The 24,991-nt window shown below is 46.4% G+C and overlaps 1 protein-coding gene across 2 annotated transcripts in view; it reads right to left on the reverse strand.

Moving 5' to 3' along the window:
* Nucleotides 1–24,991, reverse strand: part of Sorl1 (sortilin related receptor 1) — a 166,560-nt gene that overhangs the window by 53,735 nt on the left and 87,834 nt on the right. Inside the window, exons 15-24 of one of the 2 annotated variants that reach the window (XM_055621819.1) lie at nt 23,492–23,620; nt 22,956–23,041; nt 18,838–19,010; nt 17,177–17,308; nt 15,280–15,371; nt 13,472–13,718; nt 12,704–12,842; nt 6,199–6,372; nt 4,260–4,373; nt 526–648 (exon numbers count right to left, since the gene is read on the reverse strand). In XM_055621819.1, coding sequence (XP_055477794.1) covers nt 526–648; nt 4,260–4,373; nt 6,199–6,372; nt 12,704–12,842; nt 13,472–13,718; nt 15,280–15,371; nt 17,177–17,308; nt 18,838–19,010; nt 22,956–23,041; nt 23,492–23,620 — 1,409 coding nt within the window. The remainder of the gene's footprint in view (nt 1–525; nt 649–4,259; nt 4,374–6,198; nt 6,373–12,703; nt 12,843–13,471; nt 13,719–15,279; nt 15,372–17,176; nt 17,309–18,837; nt 19,011–22,955; nt 23,042–23,491; nt 23,621–24,991) is intronic. The other variant, XM_055621821.1, reaches the window with a different exon arrangement.

The following is a 24,991-nucleotide window of genomic DNA, read 5'->3' on the forward strand; positions in this document are numbered from 1 at the left end:
ACACACACACACACACACACACACACACACACACACACACACACACACGGTCCCATCCCTCCCTTCTCCACCACTCATACCATGGCACACACACACTCACATATACATTATAGCCACACACAATAATAATAAATTCAATGAGAAAACAAAGAGCTCACTGAATTCACTCAGAGAACATACACCCTTGCTTTCAATATCTCTCTTATAGATTGTCTAAAAGAGAGAACAAGATCCATTTTTCAGATTGGAAAACAAAGGCTAATCAAGAGTACATAATGGAGGCAGGGAATCCAACCTCCCACTAGCCAGAGACTGGGTGTTTCCAGAGTAACTAAATGCCCCTGCACACCAGAAAAGTGGCTCTACAAAAGCTAAGCAGAGAAGTGACGTGACTGGCCCCTGTCATGAGGGTAGAGGTGGGCATGCAGCTGGAAGATGCTAAATCTCAAATTGTCCATCAGAAAGTCTCTGCTCCACCCATCCCACCCATTAGCACAACCCTATGAGCAGCACGAGGACCCTTACCACAGTGACTCTCATCACTGTTGTCCCCACAGTCATCTTCAAGGTCACACTTATAGGAGAGCGGAATGCAAGTCCCCGACTCCTGGCACCGGAACTGAGTGTCTGCATCACAAACCGTGGTGGCTACAGTGGGAAAGAATGGACATATTCGTCACATCCAGTTCATGCCCTGTCCCCTTAAAACCTCCCACAAGAACAGCAGTTAAAACTAGACTGCAGAAACAAATTACACAGGAACCTGAAATTTCTATCAGATAGAGGTGACCACATGTGTCCCCAGGGCCAGTCGTAGAAAGAAACAGGGCCTAGAATGTGAGACGCTGCAGTCTGGCTGGGAGAGGGACTGAGGGCCTGAAGTAGCCCCAAAGCCCTTCCAGAGTGTCAAGTGCTCTTCCCAAGTAAGTGACAGAAACACTGTTGTCTACACACTCCTGCAAGGGAAGCCTCATCCCATATCAGCAGTGGCCCAACACCATACGGGCAAAAGGAACGCATACCTCCAAACCTGAAGCACAACATAAGCATTATATCTGCACTCAGTAAAAGCTGGGTCCAAATCCTAGCTCTCACTCTTCCTAAGCAAGCAATTTTAACCTCCTGAAGGTGCCATTCCTTTTGTAGTGAAGTGAAGGTAAGGCAGCTGGGTGCGATCAGTCAGAAAGGCTGACTCTACTTGGATTCTCCCACACACAATTTGTGGGTTCTTGTCCTTTGCAACTCCCTCCCCTCTAGGATCAATCGAGATGACTGCTACCTGGTGCGTTATTATGGAAAAGGAAGTGTACCGGCTTAGGCCCACACCCTATCAAGCAGACTATAGAGGCAATGGACTCCTAATAGTGTCTCTTTTCTCCCCCATCACGCCTCAACATCACAGGGGTGGGTATGGAACCCGCTCTCCTATACAGAAATGTCCTGGCTGACCCAGAAACCCCGAGGCCCAGAGAAAGGCCCTCAGGAGACATGTGAGGAAGGAGGGCTTCTCTCCCAAGCTGCGGAGGAGTTGACACAAAGAGCAGGACAGAATCCTGGAACAGAGGGTGGAGGCGCGCAGTGAAATGAAATGCCAAATGGCAACACTGCTGTTAGACATCCCAGCAGCTCTTATGTGAGGTTCCATTTCTTCTCTGTAATTGAGCTCGTGGTAGGAAGCAGGGGGTGAATACAAAATGACAAGACTGCAGGGGATTCACGTCAAAACCTGAGTGTCTGGCATCCACCCAGCTGGAGGAGTCTGCATGAGAGGGAGGAAAATGACTGAAAACATCCTTCCCAAGTTGCCTGCAATGGCCCCCTCCTCTCCTCTTCTCCTGCAGCTGACAGGGAGCCTCAGTAGTCACCCCATGAAACAGCACCCTGCTGCACCTGCCTGTTCTGTGGGCAGGGCTTTGCTCACCATCTGGATAGGCACCATTACTCCTTGGTAAGGAGAAGCTGCAAGGGACAGATCTGGTCTATTTGGTTCCCAGGGGCGGGGGTTCAAATCCCCCACATTCTTTATCATTTCAACACCCCCCCCATCACATCTGACAACCTGGAGACCTAAGCCAAGTGGGTTCACACATGTGAGGGAGAGGGGAGCAAAGTTTGTCATCTAAGGGTGAAGTGGAGGTAACAGGGCAGAAGGGCAGAACCAGACCATTTCACCCACTGCAGGGGTTCAAACGTTGCAGAAAGCTGTGAGACCAGGCAGAGGGCTAGGGTTGTGGGAGGACAGTGCTGAGGCCAGTAGCCACCTGCACAAACATAAAACGTCGTGTTTTCTGTCCATATACACTGGGGCTGTTAGGAGACGCTGAGCCCGGGGCACAGGAAAGCTACCTTGCCTCTCTTTATTTCTGCTATGCCTAATGTCTGAGCTATTCCCATAGCCCTATATGGAATAATCCCCTACCATTAACTCCTTTATGTACTTAATACTATTTATCGTTTTAAAAGAGCTTTGCCCATCTCCTTACAAACATCACATCCTCCTGCAACAACATGGATACATGGAAAATGGCTATTAAATTTTTTTTAAAAAAGACATCTGGAGGTACAAGCCTTTCCCAACCTGCCATTCAAGGTACTTCCTTTGTACCACAAGAACACAGACCACAGCATCAATTAACCAGGGCTCACAGGGGCTCACAGGGACTGATGGGACAGTCAGGGAGCCCGTACGGATCTGACCTAGATCCTCTGCCCATATGGTATGTGTAGCTTGGTGTTCTTATGGGATTCCTAACAGTGGGGGCCGGGAGGAGCTGTATGTGACGCGTTGGCCTGCTCTTGGGAACCTTTCCCCCTATTGGGTCGCCTTGTCCATCCTGGATATGAGGGCTTGTGCCTAGTCTCATTGTAACTTGTTATGCCATGCCCCGTTGATATCCCTGGGAGGCCTGCTCTTTTCTGAAGGGAAATGGGGAGGAGTGGATCTGGGAGAGAGGGTGGGTGGGAGGGACTGGGAGGAGAGGAAAGAGGGGATACTGGGGTTGGGCTGTAATATAAAAGAGAATAGTAAGTGAAAATAAAGACACTCCTTTCCCTGGATGGGAAAGGCATACACCAAGGTCCAGGAAAAATGGGAGTCTATAAGGGGTCATACAAAACTTCCAACAAGCCAAAAGCACATTGAGAGGCCCAGGTAAATGTAATAAGGTAAGCTAGATGCGTGCTGGATATCCTTGTTGTAAAGTTGTTACCTTTGTAAAGGCACATGGGATCCCAACGTGTACGCCACGGAAGACCTAAAAATATTTGACAGGGCCTGCAGGATTTCTTCACCACCTGTTCTTACAGCTCCAATGGTGAAAGAACCTCTGGCTTTCCAGGAGTAATAGATTTGAAAGACAAGCCTGATATGGTCTCTGGCTTCCCTGCTTGCAGTCAGTTTCTCTCTTTTCCGGTTCATTCTGCCCACTATTTATCCTTCCAAAGGCAAGTTCTTACCATGTCACCTGGGTGGCTCCCATCTGCTCTTGCAGTAACACCCACAGTACTGCTGACCTGGGTTAGGCTCCGCATCCTACCTCCCCCATCATCCCTAGGTGTGGAGCGTGTGGCTGGCTTGTCCACCACTTGTCCCCTCCACCTCTGTCTTTATAGAGAGATAGCAAAGCCAGGGAAGAGATCTAAGGCTGAGCAGATGTCTGTCTCTAGGCCCTGTGAAGTGCAGTTGGACCTTAGAAGCTATTCAATTCAAAGGTCACTTTTCCATGACATACCTACCAACATTTCCCTGCACTCCAGGCCTGACTGGCACTACTGATTAGCTAGAACAATCTCTCCTAAGCCTGGCGCACAGCTGCATCTGCTAACGGAGGCTGCACGGGAGGTGAGTGACACCTGTTGCCTGGCTCTGAAATGTCCGAGTGTTGAATTTACAAGTCAGATAAGGTCACCTGTCATCCACTCCTAACTACCAGCTAAGGCACAATGCAGACACCAAGGTCATGACCCACACTGTCAAGTCAGCTCAGTTTCAGACTAAATATAAATATTCCAGGGACTCACATTTGCATATGTAATATTAAAAAATGCCGTATATCTAACATATACATACGGGGTTGTTGTTGTTGTTGTTATTATTATTATTATTATTATTATTATTATCCCAAATCCCATCCATTTACATAAACAACAGCCAGAACCCTAAAACCACAGGCCCCAGCCCAGAAGGCCCAACCAGCCTCCTGAGCAATGGTGTGTGTCTAGTAGCCTGGGAAGCCTCCACTGCCTGGAGGGGCACTCACGGCAATCTCTCTCGTCACTCATGTCTCCACAGTCATTGTCGAAGTCACACCACCAAATGCTGTTGATACAGTTGCCGTTGCTGCAGCGATACTGGTTGCGAAGACAGGTGTTCTCTGAAAAAGGAAGCGGAGCAACCAGTGTCATTCTTACCACTGGACTGCACAACTTTCTCTTCTCGGTTTCCATTTTTCTCTTCCCCCAGCACCATTCTGCTGCTGATGGACGGATGGGGTGGGGAGGGAAGGCCAAGGGAGGATTCATGCAGAGGAGGCGGGAAGCACCACTGCCCCAGGAGCCTCTCTGAATGAAAACTGAAGATGAGGCAAGGCTGCAAGTGTTTAGAGGTGATTACTATGAAGAAGAGGAAAATGCTGACACCAACTGGTTCTACTGGGAAACAAATCTCGCTGTCAGCATAAAATAAAATAGATATTACACGAGCAGGCCTCCAAGAGGCTGTGTCTACAGAATATCAGAGACATAGCCAAGCAATACATCTCTAGCTATAATACATACCTAGTTGGCTCTGTGTACTCATGGTTCCCATATTTAAGATTCAGCTAACCAAGCCACAGATATATTTGGGGTGGGGTGGGGAATTTCATCTGGACTGAACATGTAACAATGTTGTTCTTCTTGGTATCATTCCCTGAACTGAACAGAGTAGACCCTCTCTGCACAGTATTTATACTGCAGTAGGTATTATCAGCAATCTAGAGATGAGTGAGTGTATACAGCAGGTTGAACATAGGTGACATGCAAATACCATGCTCTTTTATACAAAGGACTTGTGGATCCATGGAATTCACTACCCATAGATGTTGTGGATCCAGAGTTAGGAAAGGATGATTTTGCATAGTTAGGTATAGTTATATATCCATGTATAAGTAATTTAATAACCGAGCAGCTAAGATTTTATTGATATATTTTTTTCTTGCCCCATGGCTTCTTCAAAGCAAGGACTTACATAGGACATAAACGCATTGCTCAGCACACTGGGTCAAGGACACCGGTGGCCTGTGTGGGCAATCAAAAGCATTCCAGTGGTGACTGGAGAAACCTTTTTGCCCTCTTCTTATAATTTACTGTTGACTTTCCTTTCAAATAGCTTTAGGACGCCATTCAGAGAGCATGAAAAGAAGTCTCCTGTTTCTAAGAAAGGGTCATCTTTTCTCCGTCTGTATTTTTTAAGGAAGCTGGACAATAAGGCCTCCATTGTACACTCGCCTGCCTGGCCTCAGAGAAGTACGGTTAGGATTACAAAGCAAATATGACCTACAGAATAAGGAAACACAGGAATTCAGCCATCAATCTATGTACTTCATGCAAGACCATCTTTCTTTGGCCCTCTCTGCTAGGAATATGAGGCTAGGAACTGAGGCAGTGGCAATGGGCAACAAGCCGGGGGTCAGGCAGGGCAGTGGTGTCAGATTCTCATAGAAAAAGATTTTAAAACCATCTATTCAAATTCAAACTGGTTAAATCATTTACTTGCGCACAGCTTGAAAGTCTAGACTTTTGGACCTCTGACAGCACCGATCTGAAAGTCCGGGCCATTCTGAGCTCTATGAAGGTGGATAGAGAGCAGGCTGCTCTGATAGAGGTTAGCCTGTTCTGTTTGAAAGGCAAGCTGGTCCAGCGTCTTAAAGGCACGTGTTAAAGAACCTGCATGTGAGGGGTGGTTGCACAGAGGACTACAAGGGACAAAAGAAATTTAGTCCTGAAGAAAGCCTGCGTCATTTGCCATTAGCAAGGGGGACAGCTATGGCCTAGATAAACAGCCCAGGATTGTCGTGAATGAAGAGCCAGAGGCCATACAACCCAGACCAGAACATCTCTCTAGCCAGTATCATTTCCACCTGGGATATTTTCCTACTAACCAAAGCCTCAGAGATCAGAAGGGCAGGGGAAGGAGGGTAGGAAGGAACAAGGACGGACCTTCTTTGACACATGTATTGTTTTTCCTCTGATAGCCCCGAGGGCAGTCACATATCAGGTCCCCAGAGGGGAGGACACTGCTGGTCACACCTTCTGGACACCTGCAGCTTCTGCTGTTGTTGGCCTTGGGGAGACACAGGAGGCTGCAGGGCTGAGGGACGCAGGCATTGCTTCCTGGAGAGAAAGCACAGAAGAAAACACAGATGAAGACATGCCATAGGGGAGCCAGAGAACAAGAGCCACTGAAGGTCACCTTACAGATGTAACAGGTGCAGTGGTGGGAGCTTAGAAAATCTCTGAAGCACCAACCACACTGATAAACCCCTTGGGCCAAATCCTCACAGTGAGGGCTTCTCAATGACCTGCCCCCATAAGATTGCTTGAGCCTATGCAGCTGGAGAAGATGGCTCAAAGATTAAGAGCACTAATTGCTCTTGTAGAAGATCCAGGTTCCATTCCCAGCACCCACAAAGTTAACACCCATCTGTAACTCCAGTTCTACGGTTCTGATGCCTTCTTTCGACCTCAGTGGGTGCCGAGCACATATGTGGTACACATTCTTACGTGCAGGCAAGCACGCATACACATACAAATAGTTATAAAGATGGCTAGGGCCCAAGGCAGACGGGTGTTCCTCTAGGTGGTGTCTGAATTACGGTAGCCTTTGAAATATCAACCAGGAAGTTGGAGTGAGGAGAAGGCTTCCAGAGCGTGGCAACCTAAGGTGATTCACAGAAGCCTAACCTGTGTGTAAACAGTAGCCATGGCGGGTTTGCAGGTAGTCTGCAGAGTCTGGGGATGGAGGGAGACATGAAGACTCTTCCCCCTCTGCTTCAAGGCCCCAAAGAAGGAAAGGTGGCTTTGCATGCTTATCTACAGTCCTACCTGAGGGTTTAGGCACATCTCTCAACTTAGGGTTCCTCACTGTTAGGTCTCAAACCCGGACAAACTCCTGAGGTGCCTATTTAACATATCAAAGTGGACACTGGACCCGAGGTTCTCCCTGCAGGACCCAGTCCCTTTCTGTTACAGTGCCCTCCTGGCTGGCATACCCGTCCTCTATCCTGAACTCCCCTGTGGAATACAACTATTTGGTAAACCACCCTCTTTGTACCTTTGGGCCTCCTGGCTGCTGTACCTGGTTCTTCCCCAGTCTCTTCTCCATTCCCCTCCTTTTCTCCTCACATGGCTCAGGGTCCACTCTGGACTCTTCCCAGATGTCCCCGCCCCTGGCTATACTCTGCCCACATATCTACATAAATTTTCTCCCCCACCATACCTAGGAACAGTCATGTTCCTTTCCTTTTCTCTTATTTTATTTTTTTCTTTCATTCACTGACTACCTCCATTGTCTTCCAATAGCATTATTTTTACATGCTCCAGCTTGAGCCTGATCCATTTTCTGCTCTTCAGAATCCAAATGCCCTTTTTGTTGAAATAGATACCTAGATAATGGTCTCCTCTTCTCAAGTCCTTCGTTCCGCAGCACAGCTAACTGGCTGAATGAGAAACCCCACATAAAACTGATAGCAATAAATCCACAGAAGGGCCAGGCACTATACTGATCTAACTACTGTGCTGATCTTTCCCTTGGGCGAGCTTAGCGAAAAGAATGCCAGAGAAGGTGTCCAAAACCATTTGCTGCACTCTTGGGCTCTCACAGATAGACAAACATGGCCAAATTGCTTCCCTGCTCCCCATCCTTCTCCCAATAGAAGGGGAGACTACCACACCTATTTCGTAACAACTAGAAACATGGCACTGCTATGGAAAGGCAGAAGGCACTGACACTGTAAAGTGTATATGTTGTTTTTCTTTGGCTCGTGGCTTTTAATCATGAAACTGCAGCACCTGCAAGGGTGAAAAAGGCATTGAAAACATTTATAAAAACCCAACTTCCGGTTCTTTGGCTGGACCTTTTCATAGACACATCTCCTCCCACACTTCCTAGAAGCCCACGTGATCTGTTTCCATGCACCCAAGACTTAAGCTAGGCTGTTTCCCAGCCTAGCTTAAGTTTACTTTCTTTCCTATATTTTAGTTGCTTGACAAAAGCAACTTAAAAGAGAAAGGATTTGTTCTGGCTCCACGGTTCCAGGGCACAGTCCATCATGGAAGAGAATTCATGACAGAAAGAGCTTAAGGGAGCCAGTCCTTTTGTGTTCACAGAGAACCATGACGCTTAGTTCCCTTTCTTTACATATACAGCCCAGGGTCCCCGCCAGGGCATGGTGACACCCATTGTGGGCAGGTCTTTCCATCTCAACTAATGTGATCAAGATACTTCTCAACAGGTATCCCCAGAGGCCCATCTCAAATGTGATTCCAGGTTCTGTCAGGCTAACAATTAATACTAACCATCACAACTGACAAGCATTATTATTGACAAGGGCTTTGGGGGTGCTGTCTTAAGTGGCATTACAAATGGAAAGTAAAATGATTTAGCAATGATGTCATTTTGATGCTAAGAAAAAGCGAATAAGAGGCACTGTACATAAACGCCTATATATATATATATATGCAGGAATTTATAAGCATGTATATATATGTACACACACACACACACAGCAAGTTTGCAGGTACAGTCTGCAGAGTCACTCACCCAGAGAGAGACATCCACATGATGAAACATTCAAAAAGATTTCCAGCAAATGACTCAGTCAACCAAAACAGACTAATTACCAGGACAGAATAACCAGCTAGCCAGAGCAGAAGACTTAGACCTCATCTTATTTTGATATCTGAATCAGTTTTTTTTTTTTAAACCTCAAATACCTACACTGCTCACTATAGAAAATGTCACAGGACTATTTCTAATGACAACCCCCTCCAAACGGGTGTGGGATCTGTTATTGTTTGTGTTCATACCACTCAGTGTTCTAAGTAAAAGGAGGGCTGACGGACTAAGTCCCTTAAACCTACTCAATTATACAATAATTTGTACATGAACTGTGTCCATGAAATTATATGACCTGCATTTTCACATGAAGAATGAATTATCCCTAGGCAAACAAGCAAAAGTGTGAGTCCTAGTTTAAAAAGACTGAGCCAGGCAAAGCTGGATGGCACTGCAATCATGAGAGGTCATGCAGGGCAAGACCAGGTGAGCCATCAGGTCTGAGGACAAGAACTGGGCAGATCAGAGTGTCCCAGCTTCCACTGAGACACAGAACAGAACAGGGAGTGCTACAGAAGAAAGCCCCCATGGAGATGGAGGGAGACTCCATCACAGACCCTGTCCCCAGGATGCCAACTGTGCGCAATGTAATGGCCATCACCCCACGTGAAGAATCAACAAAGGCTCCTTTAGAAGACCTAGCATAGGTCTCACAAGGCACACTCAGGACATTTTTAGAGTTTCTCTTTGGGGAATTCTTCCAGAATCAGTTTAGGAACCTAAAACTTCTGGTAGAAGTTCTCTTGGCTATTTAGATATTTAGATTGCCAAGAGAACTTTGGTAATTTGGTATCTAGATAGCCACGAGAACTTTGGTAATTTGGCAATTACCAAATTCATGTTGCCTCAAGTAACACATCCATTCTCCCATCACAGGTGCTTGGAATCCTGTATTTATGGTAGACTCTGAAGAAGAAGAATTACAAGAACTCCAAACTGCTTCATGCCATGGCAGCATCAACTGAAGAGACCCATCATCTTGCAAAATGGCATCTTTAGAGGATGAAGGAGAAACATCCTGCTGGAAAAACAGAAGGTGACTCCCCCTAAAAACCAGCCAGATATCAAGAGCAAAAACTCCTCCACTAACAGCCAAGCATCTCAACACCATGACTGTTCCATGCAAACTAAATTTTTATTACAGGTCAGCATCCAACTAATTGCAGAATTCTAAATTGTTGCACTGCTTTCAAGGCACGGTTGGCAGATGGGGCAAAGCCCAATGGCTTCACTAAAGTGGAAGTTTCAAAAGAACTTGGCTTGAGTTCTTAGCAGAAAGTGTATCACTGGACAAGTTACTGAACCTGGTTTCCATAGGCAGTGAAGACAATGGGAGTATGCGAAGGCACAGGGGATTGGAGAAAGGCCGATGATGGTTACACAAGCCTGTGAAATGCATTAGTGTGATGTAGGTGACAGGGCTATCCCCTAATAAAGGCACCAACTATTATTTCATGCTTCTCTAATAGAAAGTCCTATATGTGTTAGGAGTGAATAACAAAATTAGCAAAAGTGATGGCCTGGTACTCAGGCTGCCCGTATGCATCCTGCATTGGGAATACTGTCTCAGGGGGTTACAGAGCCAGGGAGGTTAAAGTGAACAAGCTTATGGCTAATGGGCCTGCTCAGCACTGATAGACTCACAACTGAAGTGTTTCCTCAAACTGACCTGTCTGAAAGACTAGAGGCTTGCTCCCACCGGACCCCGGAAAAGTCCTTCTCAGTATTAAAGAAGAATACAGGAGAATCACAAATGGGGAGCAAAGCGATACATTAAGTACCCCAGGCCAGAGTGACAGTCACAGTCACTGATCTTAAAGCTCTGTCTGTGTTCTCTCCACCAGCACCTTCCTCTTAAACCAGCCCTTCCTCAGACACTGCCAACCCCCTAAATTACTCTTGTAAGAGCCAGCCACTCTTTAGGACATGAAAGGGAAACCACAACTAATGCTGAGAATCTGTCCAGCATACTGAGTATAGGGGTTCAGGCACAAACTCCCTCCCACAGCTCCCCAGGGACTGGGTGTCACTGCTCCTCAGCTGTACTTGAGCTTCTGGGCTGAGAGGCTTCCAAGATGGAAAGTGGGGAGCCTGAGGTGACCAAACTCACTGGAACAGTGCTATAGAAACTGCGGGGTACACAGTGCTCCAGCGGGCTGTGAGCACCTGTAAAAATGGAGCCGCGCTCTTCTGGACTAGGTGTTGCAAAGGAGAGCAGCAAGGGTGATGTCCTTCCTCCCAGGTCTGAAGAGAATGGTGCTGCGGCTGAAAAGCAGCAGCCCATCATTTTGTCCTACTTTAAATCAGGTGTCTCTCAAGGTTAGCTTGAGCTATACAATATCCTGTCTCAAAAAACCAACCGCCTCGAACCACAAAACCATCAAAACAGGTGTCTCCTCTTTAAAACAAACAAACAAACAAACAAACAAAGTGGCTTCTCCACCTAGTGGCACTGATGAGAACCTTTGGGAAAATGAATTAATATCTGTGATCTGCAAACCCCTGATCATAATACCAACTCCCCACCGGTTATGAAGCCATACAGACAACACTGACTTATATCCATACATTTTGTAGTCTCTGAGGGGAGTTCTCATGCTATCTTCCTTAGTTCCAAAGAGATAACAGTAGTTATCTATAACTATATTTCTTTCCTTGGTAATTTTCTCTTCATGTGGTGAGCCAAGAAGCATACAACGGTATCTATAAACTCTATAGTTCAAAACAGGAAACCCAGTGGTGTGTCAATAGAGGTAAGTCAGCAAAGCCATAAAGCTATTTAATCCCGTAGAGATAAGGAAGGTGTAGAGAGATAAGGCACTACTCTTCCTGGCAAAGCCTTATCTTTCTCCTGGAGAAGCAGGAGTGTCCTTCAAGATTAGCAAACAGGCAGCTAAGGAAGAAAGGAAGGTCTCATGGTCGAAACCTCAGCCTGCAGGATCAGCTGGCAAAGCTTGTCGGTGGGTTCTGGAATTCCGAGGCAATAGTTCTGGCAGAGCCGTACCCAGGAGTGGTGGTGCACAACGTACACCTAGTGCTCAACGAGGCTGAGGCAGGAGGATTGAGAGTACCAGGACAATCTAGGTTACATGATGAGACTCTGTCTCAAAAAGACACCAACAGAGGCAATCGAGCATGATGGCTCACACCTGTAACGCCAGCACTTAGAAGGCTGTGGCATGGGGGTGGCCAGCCTAGGCTCCAGCGTGAGTTTCAGACTAGCCTGAGCTGCAATGTGAGGATTTGTTTCAAGATAAAAATAAATAAACTCTGCTCATCCATTCTTTCAACGAAGAAGAACTAAGCACACACAAAGTGCTGGCCACCGGTACAACATTGAGGACAGTGAACAAGACCTGTTCACTTCCTGAGGTTTAGGTGTTCAAGGCGGGATTACGCATGAAAACAACACAATTGCACAAAGCATGGCCACAGAGGCAGGTATGTTCAATAAGCAGTAAAGCATCAGGGCATGCAAGCATCTGAGAACCCCACATGCACCGCTTCTGGTGACTGTGCCAAAGAGGGATTAAGCACAGTTGCAACCAGAGGCCCACGCCACCCATCAGTGAGGGGCCGAGGGCGGGAAGAGGGCGGAATCACCCGGTAGGCACCAGCACTCCAGGCAGGAAGAACACGCTGTCTTCCAGCTGTTTGTGTATCATTAGAAAAGAAATTAAGATGCCATTAGGAAGAAATTAAATAATGTGCATGTTGTTGTGACAACAGAGAGGCAAACTGCCAGATCTTGCTCTGAGTTGAGATTGCCTACACGCAGCCCCTTTCTGGAGACCAAGTCTGGGGACACAGAGGAGGACACTGCCTTACCAGCGTTCTTCCCTTTGTAGAAGATCTTCATGTCCATCAGGCCTGTGAGCTGGCTTGCCAGAGTCTCTGTCTGCGATCTCCTGTATTTCGAAGCTCTGAAGATGCTAAGCTGCGACCAGTCATCCCAGTAGATTTCGTTCTAAAGAGAAAACCTTTGCCTGTTAGGTCCTTCTTTGGAGACACTTCATGAGGACCACCTCACACCACCACTATGCGGGGACAAGAGATTAATTACTGAAGGAGAGGCCTGGTCAAGATTTGACTTTAAATGTAACTGTCAGTGGCTACTGCCTACAGGAAGAAACAGCCTGGAGGAGACCAGTACACACTTAGTCTAGGACACACTTAGCTGGACCACAGGAAAGGGCCTCGGATTTGAAATCTGCTTCCCCATTCTAAGCAGAAGCTTTTGTTCCCAGGTTGAGAACAACTGGAAAGGGAGGTAGATGGTACACAGTCGGCAGGGAACGAATCAAGAGGTGAAGAGACGGAACTGAAACAAGGCCACCAGCAGCGAAAAGCAAAGTGATTCACTCCTTGGAAGGAACTTCAACTTGCAGCCTTTTGGCAGGTGAGCGGTGGTAGAAGCCTGGCAGTCCCTCCATGAAGGCCAGAGACGAGTTAGTGCGAATTTGGAAGGGAGTCCATTTCCAAGACGTTAGACGGACTCTGCAAAAGGCCAGCAGGTCTCGGCTCTGCAGCTCACCTTGCTCTTCCCCTCCTCTGGTGGACTGCGCATGAGCACAGGGCAGGACAAGGAGGACTCACCTTAAAGACGGCAATGGCATAAGGGTGTGGGAGGTTGTCCTGGATGACCGAACGCTGCTGGCCACTGAAAGTGATGCGTTCGATACAGTCCAGGTATGCGTCTGTCCAGTAGATCCACTGGCCGTCCACTGAGATGCCGTTGGGCCACTTCACATCCTCTGACACAAGCCGATAGGCAGCAGAGCCGTCCATATTGCTCCGGTAAATCCCAGGCTTCAAGTCGCCCCAGTCAGTCCAAAACATCACCCTGGTCGGTAGAGGGAGCACACGATCTCATCAGAATGACACCGGAGAGCCTCGGTTCTACTTCCTGGTGGTCAGTAACCCCTCGGAACAATCATCATTACTATTATCTGTCATTATAGTATTTGAGATTCATCCAGAAATTTAAAAGAGTTGCATGTGACTAAAAAATAAAAAAATAAAAAAATCACCTACTGAAGCCCATCTATAATCCCATTATTCCAGTATGATACAAAGAAACAGATCTATATGTATATTAGTCTAAATGCTAGTTGGTAAAGGAGATGATGTATAGTATTATACAACAGGATATCGTATAATATTGTATAAGACACTGTATGCAAAATACTTTGGAACCTATACATTGTATGTGCTAGTTAGTTTTTGTTGATGACACAAACTAGAGTCACCTCAAAAGAAGCCATTGCCTTCATCAGACTGGCCTGGAACAAGTCTGTGGGGCAGTTTCTTGATTAATGATTGATAGAGGAGGGTCCAGACTCCTGTGAGCTGTGCCACCCCTGGGCAGGTGAGCAAGCCATTAAATGTGGTCTCTGATTCCATTTCTGCTTTGGATTCCCTCAGTGATGGACTATAACCTGTAAGCAAAATGAACTCCTTCCTCCCACCAAGTTGGTTTTGATCCATGTTTTTATCCCAGGAATAGAAAGTTCCTAACATACTATATGTGCTCTGATAAACTGTGGTCATTGAATGCACATGGTCCTTTGACAGGCAGGAAAACACAAATACCTTGATTGTGTCATCTTCGTCACTAGGGGGTGCTATATCTAAAGAGCATGACTGAACAGTAAAATCTACTCTGAAAAATGCAAGCAAACATTTAACAGTGGTTATTATGCATGACTAATGGTGACTATTATGTAACAGCGATGTGATTACATTCCTAGGATGTGGGAGGATGAGGGGTGAAGGATGAGAACAGGGCAGACTTAAGTATCCTTTCAAGGTCCTCTGTTCTCTTTTAATGTCTTCAATCAAGCTCATAGATTTTTTTTAGGCTTTCCTTTTAGAAGTAACGTAGATTCTCAATCACAAATACTCCGAGAGAGAAAAGTTAAGCCCGCGTTTCCTCCTCGGTTATGTTTGCTGTGATTAAGGAGTTAATAAAAAGCAGCCATGCATACCCCAGGTGCATATTAATTTTATATAAGAGAACATGTGCATGCTGGGAGTTCTGTGTGCGAGAAAGCCTGATGGAATTAAATGTTTGTGAGATTGATGGAACTCAAGATAAAAATCCTTACCATTTATCAGTGGCCTGCCTAGTTACAAAGAATCTCTTTAATGTTACCTTTCCTATAGGCACACCCCACAGATGTGAGACATCTGGCAAACTTAAGAGAGTTGGATGCTTGCTAATCAAATACACATGGCGTTACCAGACCCTGACAACCAAGCTTCAGCTTCAGAGGCCTCAGTTAACAGGTTATCTCCCCAGTGATCACCAGAAGTAGAAATTCTGCCCCAGGTTTGCACTTTCACTAGGATCTGTTGTAGCAGTGGGCACAATGCTAGCTTCCCACAGGGAACAACACACTTACCCATCTTGGGGTACAAGGACTAGCGCCCTGGGGCGATCAAGCACAGAGGAATTGACGACTGTCAGCCGGAAATCACCATCTGGATTCGCTACCTGATGAAACAAAGGTGGGAGTGGATAGGAGGGACCTACGCTCCTCACAAAGCCCACCCACCCAACGCCCTCCACAGGCCCTGCCTACAGACATGCCCTCCGCACCCCCCCTCGATGGATGCCTGAGTCCCATTCTAGAACAACTGGGAAGCCTGCCTTGATTCCCAGTTAGAGGCACTCATCATGTGTCTGGCCAAGATAATTTCAACGTGGGCTGAAGGGGAAACTAGAACCGTGTGCTCCTTGCCCCCAACCCCAGGCCATGACAACCTGCACAAAGGTAAATGATGTGGTCCCTCAGGGTCCATGAAGCCCCATATGTATCATTTTTCAGTACTCGCACACAACCCACACGCACCTTCCTGAACACTTTAAACCAATCCTAGACCACTTATAATTCCTACGACACAAAGTAAATAGATGTTACAGCGTAGTTCAAGAATGGATGACAAGGAAAGCTGTCGGTATGCTTAGTATCTTGATATCTAGCTATCTATATCTATCTATCTACATACATATATATATATGTATGATGTGAAACCTCAGATTTGTAGGGCTGACTGTACTGCACCTGCCATCACCACTCTATATATCAAGCCCTTCTGCAAATGTCTTGAGAAGATTTCCCCCTCTGGCATCAGGTTCAGCTCAGAGGCTGGAGTCCCCAGAGGCTTTCTCATTCACTTCACCCCTCTTCACGCCATCCAGCTCCCAGCCACACTATCACATGGCTTGCTTTGTGTTCCTAAGAGGATGACAGGTTTTTGCCTCCTTTCCACTGAGCTATTTTGTCTGTGTGGGTTTCAGTGGCTTCCATTTATTTTAAGACAAGGTCTCTGTGTACCTCAAACTGGCTTTTTAACTTACTATGTAGCCCAGGCTGGCCTCAAAAATCTTGATCCTCCTGCCTCAGCCAAGTGCTGGGATTACAGGAATGCACCATCATGCCCAGCTCCACTAAACCAAAAGCCAAACGGGAAGAGAATGCGTGTGTCCTTCCCACTCCTTGCTCGCTGATTCATCAAACTTAAAACTAAGTCTGACACGTGGCCTGCACCAAGGAGCACTTGTTCAGTGGCTAAGGAAATGAGACTCACCCTCACACTTGAAGAAAAGGGAGTTGAAAAGCCCCATGCTGCATGGCCCACAGCTGACAGGGCGATACACGAATACAAGGCAGTGTCTGTGTCCCCATCTCACTCTGTCCTTAGCTCTCTCTGTCTCCCTACTTGGTGTTTTCCCGTTAACCTGCATGTCACACCTCCATGCAGTTCTAATACCAAGAACTGGGTCAGTATTCCGGGGCCTCAGCAGTAACCTGTGAGGCAGGGTGCAAGTATGATTCCTCACTACAATTCTCTGGGCAGTTTATAGGTCCTTCATCATGTACCTGTGGCTATACAAGGTGAAACAGGTTTCTGGACAGCTAAATGATAGGTAGAGATCAATAAGGATAATGACAGAGTAACTGTTGCTTTAGATAATAATGGGCTGCCATTGTTATGATGATTATGACATTATGAAATCACCATCATTCTTGTTATTACATGATGCTTCTGTGACCCAAAATACAAACTCTCGTGTATCATAAATGGCACCTTGGGACTTGTGTCCTTACGTGGGTTCCTCAAAGCTGTAAACATCCTGAGATGACCCCCTTTCATCCCTTCAGAGGTTTGGCCAGCTTAGGCCCTAGAAACCCTGGGGAAAATTCCAGAGTTCCATGACACACTGCTTCCTATCTTTGGGTCAGAGTCCAGCTGCTCCACCTGCCTGCCTATTGAAGAGAACAGGAATCCTCGTACCTCGATCTTTTTAAAACCGGCATCCACCCAGTAAAGTAATTGGCTGAGGGGCTCGAAGGCCAAAGCCTCCACGGTCTCCAGGCCGGAATTGATGATCACCTCTTGCCCCGTGCTCCCATTCAAGCAGAGACGCTAGGAGAGAGAAAGAAGTAATCAATCCTGTGAACTGTGCAGCGGACTCCAGGACAGCCAGTCCCGCAGACTGGAACCCTGCCTTCGGCTTGCCAGTTTGCCGAGGACACGAGGTTTTATGGAAGCAAATTTGTAGATGTGCAAGGCTGTGGTAAATAAGAGAATCTTCAAGACAGTTTAAAACGTAATGACAAGCAGAATCTAATTGTTTCTGTTACTGTATGTTGTTACTATAAACACAGATTACTAAACTATGGCCTGTCTCAGAATAATGCTCTTTTTACGGAGACAGAGGAGCCTGCTGTCTTTTAAGGAAAACCAGACTACCGCTACTTTTTAGCTCTTCTGTCTCCTTGTACAGTCTTTTATCCCTTGCATGGCTCTTGGCCATCGGGTGTCATTGTTGGGACAGTTACCCTCAGGGGTCTCCCAACCCTCATAATGTAAAACTTACATCAAGCATGGATTTTGGAATTAAGTGGACAATGAGTAAATATGCTGTAGCTCTCTTTTTTTTGCTCCTTTTGAACCTAGGGCCTACTGCTTGCTAGATAAATGATCTATCACTGCACTATGTTCTCAGGCTCATTTGGGGGTGGAGAGACGGCTTAGCAGTTTAAAGCGCTTCCTGCTCTTGCAGAAGAAAGTTGAGTTCTCAGCACCCACATGGCAGCTAGCCAAGTATTTGCCACCTCAGTTCCCGAGAACACTTCTTCTGGCCTCCCCTGGCACCACACATGCACATGGCACACAGGCATACAGGCAGACAAAACACCCATCATACATGTAAAGTAAAAATAAATAAATAAATAAATAGATAGATAGATAAATAAATAAATAAATAAATAAATAAATAAATAAATAAATCTTTAAAGTGCATAGACTTGAGCATGGAGTAGAGGACCAAGTGTTTGGCCTACCCAGGGATCTTTAATACCTATATCCTGGTGTGTGTGTGTGTGTGTGTGTGTGTGTGTGTGTGTGTGTGTGTTTGCTTTATTTTCTGGTCCTGAAAATTGAACATGGGGCCTTGTGTACACTAGGCAAACACCGATCCGTTCAGCTGTCTCTCCCCTGAGTATCTGGGATGAAGCAATCCTCTCACCCTAGCTTCCTACCATGCCCAACCACTTCCTGCTTCTTGTCTGAGTTCAGGAGAGCTGGAGTGGGCAGTTACAGGAACTGAAGATAACTGTAACATCACTGCGCTTTGACATGGAAGGGAAGATGCTAACAAGGAAGGTGGCAACTGACAACCCCACATCACTGGCCCCAAATCTTCCTAGCAGGAAAAGTGAGCCCATGGCTGCACTCAGAGATGCAAACTTGGGGCATCTTTATCTTTCACATAAATGCAGAGGTAAACAGGGAAAGAATTACAACAGAAAACTTCAGTTTCTTGTAGCAATTCAGGGATGGGTTACCCTGTAGAAACTTCCCACTTTCCCTACTAAAGCCTTACTTGAAGCCATCAGGACTGGACAGTCAGGAGCCAGTCTCAAGACTTAACCAAGGGCTGACAGACTCACCTGGATGGTGTCCAGTGCCAGATCAGACCAATACAGGCAGTTGTGTTCATAGTCAAAGTCCAGGGCCACAGCTGCCCGCAGCCCTGAGAGAGGCAGCTGCTCCGTGGTTCCCGAGGCCAAATCGTAGCGGTAGATGGACTTCCGCATGGCATATAGGATGAACTCATTCTCTTCTGCAGACACAAAACAACCAGGATAGCCAGGGATGCTGAAGATTGCCTAGCAGGCCTGGCCCACTCTCTTCTTACACACGGACCCCCAACCCATTGACACAAGGGTAGAGACCAAGTAAGTGACAGAGAACGAAATCACACTTCTAACCCAGTAAGTGTGTTTAGTGTGTTTCTTTATCTATGTTTTTTACACTGAGCTCTGCCTATAGTCTTCAGTCATACTTGTGACAGATCATTCCATATCATATCATCTAACTGCCCCTTAGCACCATTATCTTGGTGACTACTTGGTAAGTACAAAAGCCTTCTAGCTGAGTTTACCACCCAATTTGCTCATTCATACGCACTATTCACAATGGCCTGCCATGCTTTCGGCCGACCTGTTAAGTTTTCAAAGAAACAATGCATTTCTTCTGGAACAATTACAAAATGTTCTACAGGGTAATTGCTGTTCTGCTTCTGCTTAACAAATGTTTACACGATGTACTTGCTGTGCACCAGGCATTGTTTCATCCTTAAAACACCCATGAGATAGAAGAATGAGCATTCATCCTCTCAAGGACACACTGCTAGGAAACAAGCAGTCTGGACCCAGAATCTATGACTTAGCTTTTATACCACGCTGCCTTTAATGGTGTATCTACTCACGATGACATTTTTTAAGGCATATACGATACGTAGAGAGTCAACGCGCTTCAGGGCTTTACCTAATGTCAGACAACCAGTAATTTAAGGCCCAATTATCTCTTCCTACTTAGAAAATAGCCCAGAAGTCATCAAGACTCTTCCACCAGACTGCAGACCAGCAGCAAGAATCGCTAGCTACAGCACCCGTGAAACCTCCGGGTGACTGGACACATGGAGGTGCCTGAGGGTAGCAAGACTAGGAAGGATGTGCAAGCCCAACACCCTTCAGCATCTCTTCCATGGTGTTATGTCATTTGCAATACTTTTTGTAGCAAGTAGATTTCAAAAGCACCCAATCTAGAGATGCTCAGGAGAACAAAATATACAGGTAAAGCCCAGGGGAACTGCCAGGATGCCACTCAGAAGAAGAAGGGCTGAGAAGAAGCCCAGGTGGGCCCTAGGGCAAAACTAAAGACAGCCTTCAGACACTGTTTCTTGAGTCTGGGTCTGTCCAAATATTTGTTACTTGTGTCATCTCTCCAAGTATGCTAACAATAAAAAGCTTTTGAAAAACAAACAAACAAACAAAAATTTAAAGCATCTACTGAGGCAATGCTACATGTGGGATCAAGATGCAAACACAAATCCTTTGCTTCGTGCTTGAATTGGTTGCCGTTTCTCTCCCCTTGCCTTTCCCTCATCCTATGAATTCACTGAACTCACGTGCCCATATGTTATCACCACCTGCTATATTAGAGCTTCAATACTGGGCTGGTAAGATGGCTCAGCGGGTAAAGGTGCTTGCTGCCAACCCTGATGAACTGTGTTTGATTCCAAGGACCCTACACAGTGGAAGAAGAGAATCAACTCCCAGAAGTGGTCCTCTTACCTCTACGTAGACACTCCTGTTACCCAAATGCAACCCCCTATATACACATATACACAAATAAATGTGATTTTAAAAAAAAGAGAGAGAGAGAGAGAAAATCTTTAATACCGATAACACATTGACAACAAATCCAAGCGAGAGCGTGCAAAGCACTTCCTTAAGATGTCAGAAGTTCTGGGTCTGATCTCTAGCATCGCCCCTCAAAAGTTTTAAATAATAAAATCTACATAAATCCTAAATAAGATGAGTTTTGTCTCTTCTTTTTCTTTCCCTTTGCTTCAAAAATACCCAGGTTACCACCATGTGCTAACTAAATGTCTCCTTTCGGCTGACACTCATTCCAAGGCAGGAAGATGTAGGTCACAAGATGAAAGCCGCGTGCCCGGCAGTGAGGCTACTGACCCACATCTCTCAGTAGCACCCAGAATCCTCACTGCATCTTTGTTTCTCCTGAGCCACTAGTGCCCTCACAGCACAGTGCAAGGCCTGAAAGGTTTGCTTGGGAGGCAGGCGTGGAGGAGCGGGCAGTGCTCCCTGTGTGAGCCCTAACCTAGAGGAGGGTCAGAGGGTCTGGCTGGCGCAGCAATGCAAATGCTCAGCCTAGAAAGAGACACCGTTACAGTAATCAGAAAGAGGAAAAGCTGCGTCTTGAAAATTCTTCCAGATGCCCACATTAACTCATCTTTGCAAAGATGTTACGGTTCCCATTAGGCCTAGAAAACATCTTTTTCTCTGAGTACTTCCCTGCTTGCATTTAGGAGATGACCTGCCCTAAAATGAGACTTTTCTGTTTCATTCCCTGCTCTTCCCTCTTCTATCAGAAGAGAAAATAGCTTTCTTGCCAGTCCTGATGGCTTTAAACAAACAATTGTGTCCCATGCTGAATTATCTCTGGAAGTATTTATGACAAAAGTCTGTACTCCAGGCCCTTAAGAGCAATCACTCAAACCCTGCTCAGCCAAGCCCTTCTCACAGTGGCTCTCGAGAAGGGAACGCTGGAATATTATCTGCTCGTTTGCAGGAATCTGCTGAATTAGTGGTTCTTTTTACGTCTCCACAGTGAGGTATGTTAATTACTCTGGTAATGATGGAAGATTAAATTAAGGGCCTAATGAGCTTAGCATGAAAACACCAGGGCAATCTGATGAGCAGTAAGGGGCGGGAGGCTGCCCCGCTCTGCCTGCCTGTGGAAGATGGAAGATGGTGGGCCCGTGTCTGATTCACTGGGTACTCATGGTACTTCTGTCACAAGGGCACTGCTGATAGAAGCCAGAGCCACTCACCTGCCCTCGCTGAGAAGCATGATGAAGCCTCAGAGGGAGGAAGAAAGCCCTGAATGAATAAGACCTGGAAGCAGTGAAAGAAGAAAAGAGGCCAAGCAACTACCTTTTTGTGTGTTTGTGTGTGTGTGATACATGTGCATGTATATGAGCGCGCAGCTGAACATCCATGTCCTGCTCTATCACTCTCGGCTTTACTCCCTGAAGACAGAGTCTTTCTCGCAGCCTGGAGTTACACTGGTGGCCAGCAAGCCCCAGCATGGCTCCTGTTTCCACCTGCCAACAGCACTGAGTTTGCAAGCACACACACGATCATGCCTGGCTTTAATGTAGAAAACTTGAACTTGGGTCCCCTTGCTTACACAGAAAGTGCTCTTGCCCACTGAGCATTCCACCAGCCCAATCACATTCTTCAGGCATCATAATTTTGTGCCTATATTACAAGTAACTCACATCTCGTCACCACTAAATAGCTTAAACGCATTTGAAATAAGCTCTCCAAAGAAGATTTTCAGTAGACACAGTGAGCACGGGAAATAGGACTGACATTTAGATGCCACTTGGAGCCTAGATCTTCAGGTCTGACTTCTACCACTGTCAATCATTAGACAGGTGACATTAGGAACATCGTTTCCTCTGAACCTGCTTGCTTCCACATTCAGGCACACATACAGCATTCTTTAATGGTGTTAAAGAATAGCTGTATCACTGGGCTGTAGAGAGGGTTAAACTGCCAACACGTGGGCAAGTGAATTGACATCTAAAAAAAATTCTAATACGACTAATATGTAGTATAAAACTGAGATAGACCACTTGGTTTAGAAAGAGCCCCATGTCTTTACATTCAACTTTGACAAACCGAAAGACACAACCAAGGCCTGTGGCTGCTCCTCACTCCCCCAGTGCTCAACTTTAAATAGACGCCAAATAGACTATCCTCTACAACCTGACCTAGCACCAAATATTTCCCATTCTTTCCGGAAGTGAAACTGCACAAGCCTGTTAAACTTAGGGAAGGAGGAGCCTCCGTGAGGTTAACTCTTCTGACCTTTCCCCCACTACATAAGAAGAGGCACATGCCTAGCTGGGTGAGACCAGAGTGACCTGACCAGGACTTGAGAAGGCAAAAGGTAAGACCATGTGTCTTACCTGCCAGGGGACAAGGGACCAATTCTCCTTCCAGACGCGCTTCAACATCTCCTCCACTGCAAGTGTCCCCAGAGATCTTCCGATAGCTGCAAACCCCGCCCCCACAAAGCAAGAAGTCAGAAACATGGAGAGTACATATGTGTCATGGAGGCAGCCAAATTGAGCACATACTCGTGGCCATGGACAACAGAGCTGGAAGGATGGTGTTTGGTCGCTCTGCGTCAGTATTGCTCGTGATTATTTAGAGCAGGCAGACCCAGATGGTTTACTGCACTGCTCGGGAAAGCACTTAAAAATATCCCTCTCCTAGAAATTCCTCTGAAGATGTTCCCCCAGCTGAGGTTTCTTCAGATGTCCTCAGCCTTGCAGAGAAGCGTGCAGAGTGTGTTTGCTCACTGGGAGTAGTAGGCTTGGCAGACACCACCTGCAGGCTGTAACTTGGGGTTTGAGAATTTTGGGTGTGGGCAAAGCTCCCTCCTTCCTCACTCAGGCCCCCATGAGCCTGACTCAGGCAAGTGTGTGGGAGAGATACATACCCCCTGGTTCTCCTGTATGTAGAACCCACAGGACAAGGCACAGGAGGGCTGTAGGGCTTCCCGGAAAACTCAGGGTCTGGAACACACACCTCTAAGGAGAGGTCTTCACTCATCTTGAAGCCAAAGTCACTGAAAAGGCAATCGGAGTTCATTTAGGCCACGGACACGTACCCCCCCCCCAAACACACTTCAAAACCAACCTTACCGCCCCTACACCCTATCTAGCATTTACATTCTATGGGCTATGCCACGGTCCCCGTAAAGAACAACCACTTTGTTACCCTAAGCAACATCTACAAAAGAAGGTGTGCTTCAGAGCCACATCGGGAAAGCTGCTGCTACGTCACCGAAGCAGGCAAAAACGATGTAAGCCATCATGCCAAAGCAAAACTCTCATCTAAGGTCAGCCTAGCCAGACTCTGGGCCTGTCTGCTCTTGACTAAAAGGAAGGAGTGGGGCTGAGGCTACAGCTCCCTTGGTAGAGTGCTTGCCTAGCATGCACAAGGCCTTGGGTTCAATATCATCACTAGGTGTGGTGATACAAACCTGTAATCCCAGCTCTTGGGAGGTAAAGGCAAAAAAATATATATACACTCTAAGTCACCCTCTACTGTATATTAGGTCTGAAGCCAACCTGGGATACAAGACTCTATTTCAAACAAACAAACAAACAAATAAAATAGAGTACAGGGTGATGGCTAGTAAAAGCTCCTGCACACAACCTGGATGTCGTGTTAGAGGCCAGCTGCAGTGGCGCCTCGCTGAAATTCCAGCACTCCGACTCCAAGAAGGGAGGAGCCAAGAGAACTGATTGCAAGTGTAGAACAAGCTAGTCCGGCATATCCAGTCCAGAAAAAGGAGTCTCTACCTCAGAACCAAGGTAGGTAAGAACCAACCTCCAGAACCTCCTTCTGAACCAACCTCCTTCTGACCTCCCACAGATGTGCCATCACAGGCACGCATGCCTGACACACCTATGCATACACATACATACATACACACACACACACACACACACACACACACACATACATACATACATACACACACACACATACATATACACATACACACAATAGATTAGCCAATATTTAAGAACTATGATAATTTCTCCTTCATTCATTCAGAAAATTAGAAGACAACTTTAAAAAAAAAAAAAACCTTTCATTTTTTTTTTTTCTTTTGGTCTTAGCACTCAAGACAGAGGCAGGCAGATCTCTGTGAGTTTGAGGCCAGCCTGGTCTACAAAGTGAGTCCAGGACACCCAAGGCTCTGTTACACAGAGAAACCTTTGGAGAACAAAACCAACCAACCAAACAACCCAGGACCTTGCCCGTGCCAGGTAAGTGATCTACTACTTCCTAGCTTTAAAAATCATTGTGACTAAGAATTCAGTGTCACCTAAGACCCTGTCCTCATACCATCTAAGTCACCTGGATGTGTCATCCTGAACCTTGAGAGATAACAGTTTAGTTCATCAGACTCCTGTAATCTGGACAC

Source organism: Psammomys obesus, unplaced genomic scaffold (genome assembly GCF_907164565.1).
Source record: "Psammomys obesus unplaced genomic scaffold, mPsaObe1.curated_primary_1811, whole genome shotgun sequence".
In the NCBI taxonomy this organism is placed as follows: domain Eukaryota; kingdom Metazoa; phylum Chordata; class Mammalia; order Rodentia; family Muridae; genus Psammomys; species Psammomys obesus.